Source organism: Cannabis sativa, chromosome 1 (assembly GCF_029168945.1).
Source record: "Cannabis sativa cultivar Pink pepper isolate KNU-18-1 chromosome 1, ASM2916894v1, whole genome shotgun sequence".
Taxonomy (NCBI): domain Eukaryota; kingdom Viridiplantae; phylum Streptophyta; class Magnoliopsida; order Rosales; family Cannabaceae; genus Cannabis; species Cannabis sativa.
Window position 1 is genome coordinate 1,063,377 of NC_083601.1, and position 2,176 is coordinate 1,065,552.

General features: G+C 31.7%; 1 protein-coding gene across 1 annotated transcript; it reads right to left on the reverse strand.

Annotated features, from left to right (window-relative positions):
- Nucleotides 1-503: 503 nt before the first annotated feature.
- On the reverse strand, nucleotides 504-1,235 carry LOC115704648 (uncharacterized). Its single transcript, XM_030631849.2, has 2 exons — nucleotides 816-1,235; nucleotides 504-686 (listed from the first exon to the last, which is right to left on the reverse strand). Exons 1-2 carry the CDS (start codon nucleotides 1,126-1,128, stop codon nucleotides 670-672), a joined length of 330 nt encoding a protein of 109 aa, XP_030487709.2. The 5' UTR covers nucleotides 1,129-1,235; the 3' UTR covers nucleotides 504-669.
- Between the last annotated feature and the right edge of the window lie 941 nt (nucleotides 1,236-2,176).

Here is a 2,176-nt window from a genome sequence, read left to right on the forward strand (position 1 = left end):
TTTTAATTTTTATACACTTAACCCCCTTATCTTTTTTTTTTGGTAGCAAAACCCCCTTATGTTTATTTTTTTTTGCAAATTTGACACGCCAGTTAAATATTACCGTTAAATATCAACTGGATGACCACTGTATACACCTTTGTATATGTAACGGTAAAACCTCGAAGTCGATACAGTAGTAATCCAGTTAGTATTTAACGGTAATATTTAACTAAAACTTTAAATTTGCAAAGAAAAGTAAACTGAAGGGTTTTGCCACCAAAACAAAAGATAGAGGGGTTAAGTGTATAAAAATTAAAACATACGGTAGTTTTGCCACCAAAAAGAAAGATAAGGGGGTTAAGTGTATAAAAATTAAAACATAAGGGGGTTTTGCCACCAAAAATAAAGATAAGGGGGTTAAGTGTATAAAAATCAAAACATAAAGGGGTTTCGCCGCAAATTGCTCTTTCTTTTATTCTCAACCAGGTGTTTCCCGTCTTGCAACATACATATACCATGCATATCTCACTTTAATTTATAAATATACTATTAAGAGAGCGAAATTGTCCAATTCTTATGACAACAGAGTACAGACGTACAAAACCCAATAACATGATCATTGGTATCAGACATAAATTTGAAAGCAAAGCTTAAGAGGTTCGATTTGGGGCATTTTCTCTGATCACATCATGGAAAAGTAGCACCTGCAGCAGGAAAAATTATATAAACACCATTAATATATCAATTAAATATATAAATAAAGACAAGCGATCGAATAAAGAGTAGAATAAATACATATATATAATAAAATTAATAAGTGTATATATACTGACTGCCACATTTGAAGTTGTGAGGAATGTTTCTTCCACAACTTCGGATTTGTTTGGCTGTTCGTGCAAGATTAATGAGATTAGCAAACTTTGGAGTGAGATAGGGGCAGATGCACTCCACGTGGATGACCCTCACACGTTGGCAGCAGTTGTTGGAGGGGTCTTGCCCAAATATCACTGGCCTGCACTCGTTCACCAACTGAGTCCTCTCATTTTTGCACTGATTTGTAGTCACTGCTTTCACCATTGGCGCTGTAACCACCAATAATGCCACCATCACCACCAACACTACCGATGAAATCTTCATCATCATCATCTCAATTTCTAACTTTAATAATATATATATTACTCAAAACTTCAATATTATTAAGTAGAGATATAAGTAAGTGGCTATATTAACTCTGGCCAACTCGCTTAGTATATATATAGATATAGTAATGTAAGCTATAGCTATATAGGAAAGTTCAGTGGAACATTCATTTTGTTTTTTAATGGACAACTGTTATTAGTCAAGTCAGTGCATGAGATCCATTCACACTTATTTCAATCTTTTGTGTGTTCATTATTAATGGGGTCTTTAGTCTACTCATCATTTTACATCCACAACATCATCAAGATTCTCTTGGATTAATTAATTGGTGTCTGAGCATTACGTGCTTGTTTTCTTCTAGATCAATTTGATAGATAGGTTTTTGTATTTATTCCAATAGGCCACTTTCAATGTATTTGTTTTTCAAAAGTGGTGTTCTACCTATGGGAGACTTTCACTGTTACTAATCAAGTTTAACGTCAATGAATATTTAATAGCGTTCTCAATGAGTTTCTCCGAACTAACTAGCGACCAAATTTTGATTGGCAATTAGTTGGGGTCAAGTAGCGAGCTTCGTAGACCTGAGTGTTTACAAACCAAACTACATTGAGAAAAGTTATTGACTTAATAATGTGATTGATATTTTTCCTTTTTTTTATAATTTTTATTAATGTGAAATAAGTGAAACCTAATATTAATTTTTACTCATGTAAGATTTGTGGGGACAGAATAAAACTTTAAAATAATACAATATATAAATGTAACTATATATGTTTATTTAGTACAGACACTTATTTTATTCTATATAATTAATATTTATTTTAATTTTTTCTATACATTAAGAAGAAAAGATGAGCATAGGCAAGAGCCTCAGTTTGTTTATCATTATGTTTACACCAATAACAATATATTATATATCACAACAGTATTAAGCACCATAAATGCCTCTTAGCATTTTTTATTTTACTACAAAAAATATTATTTTTATTAGCGCAATTCATAATTGTACTGGCAAAAGTCATTTTTCTCAACGCATCTTGCAAATTGTACTGAT

Bases quoted from the DNA above. Each gene is read 5' to 3' on its own strand.
- LOC115704648 (XM_030631849.2), bottom strand. From the start codon at position 1,128: ATGATGATGATGAAGATTTCATCGGTAGTGTTGGTGGTGATGGTGGCA.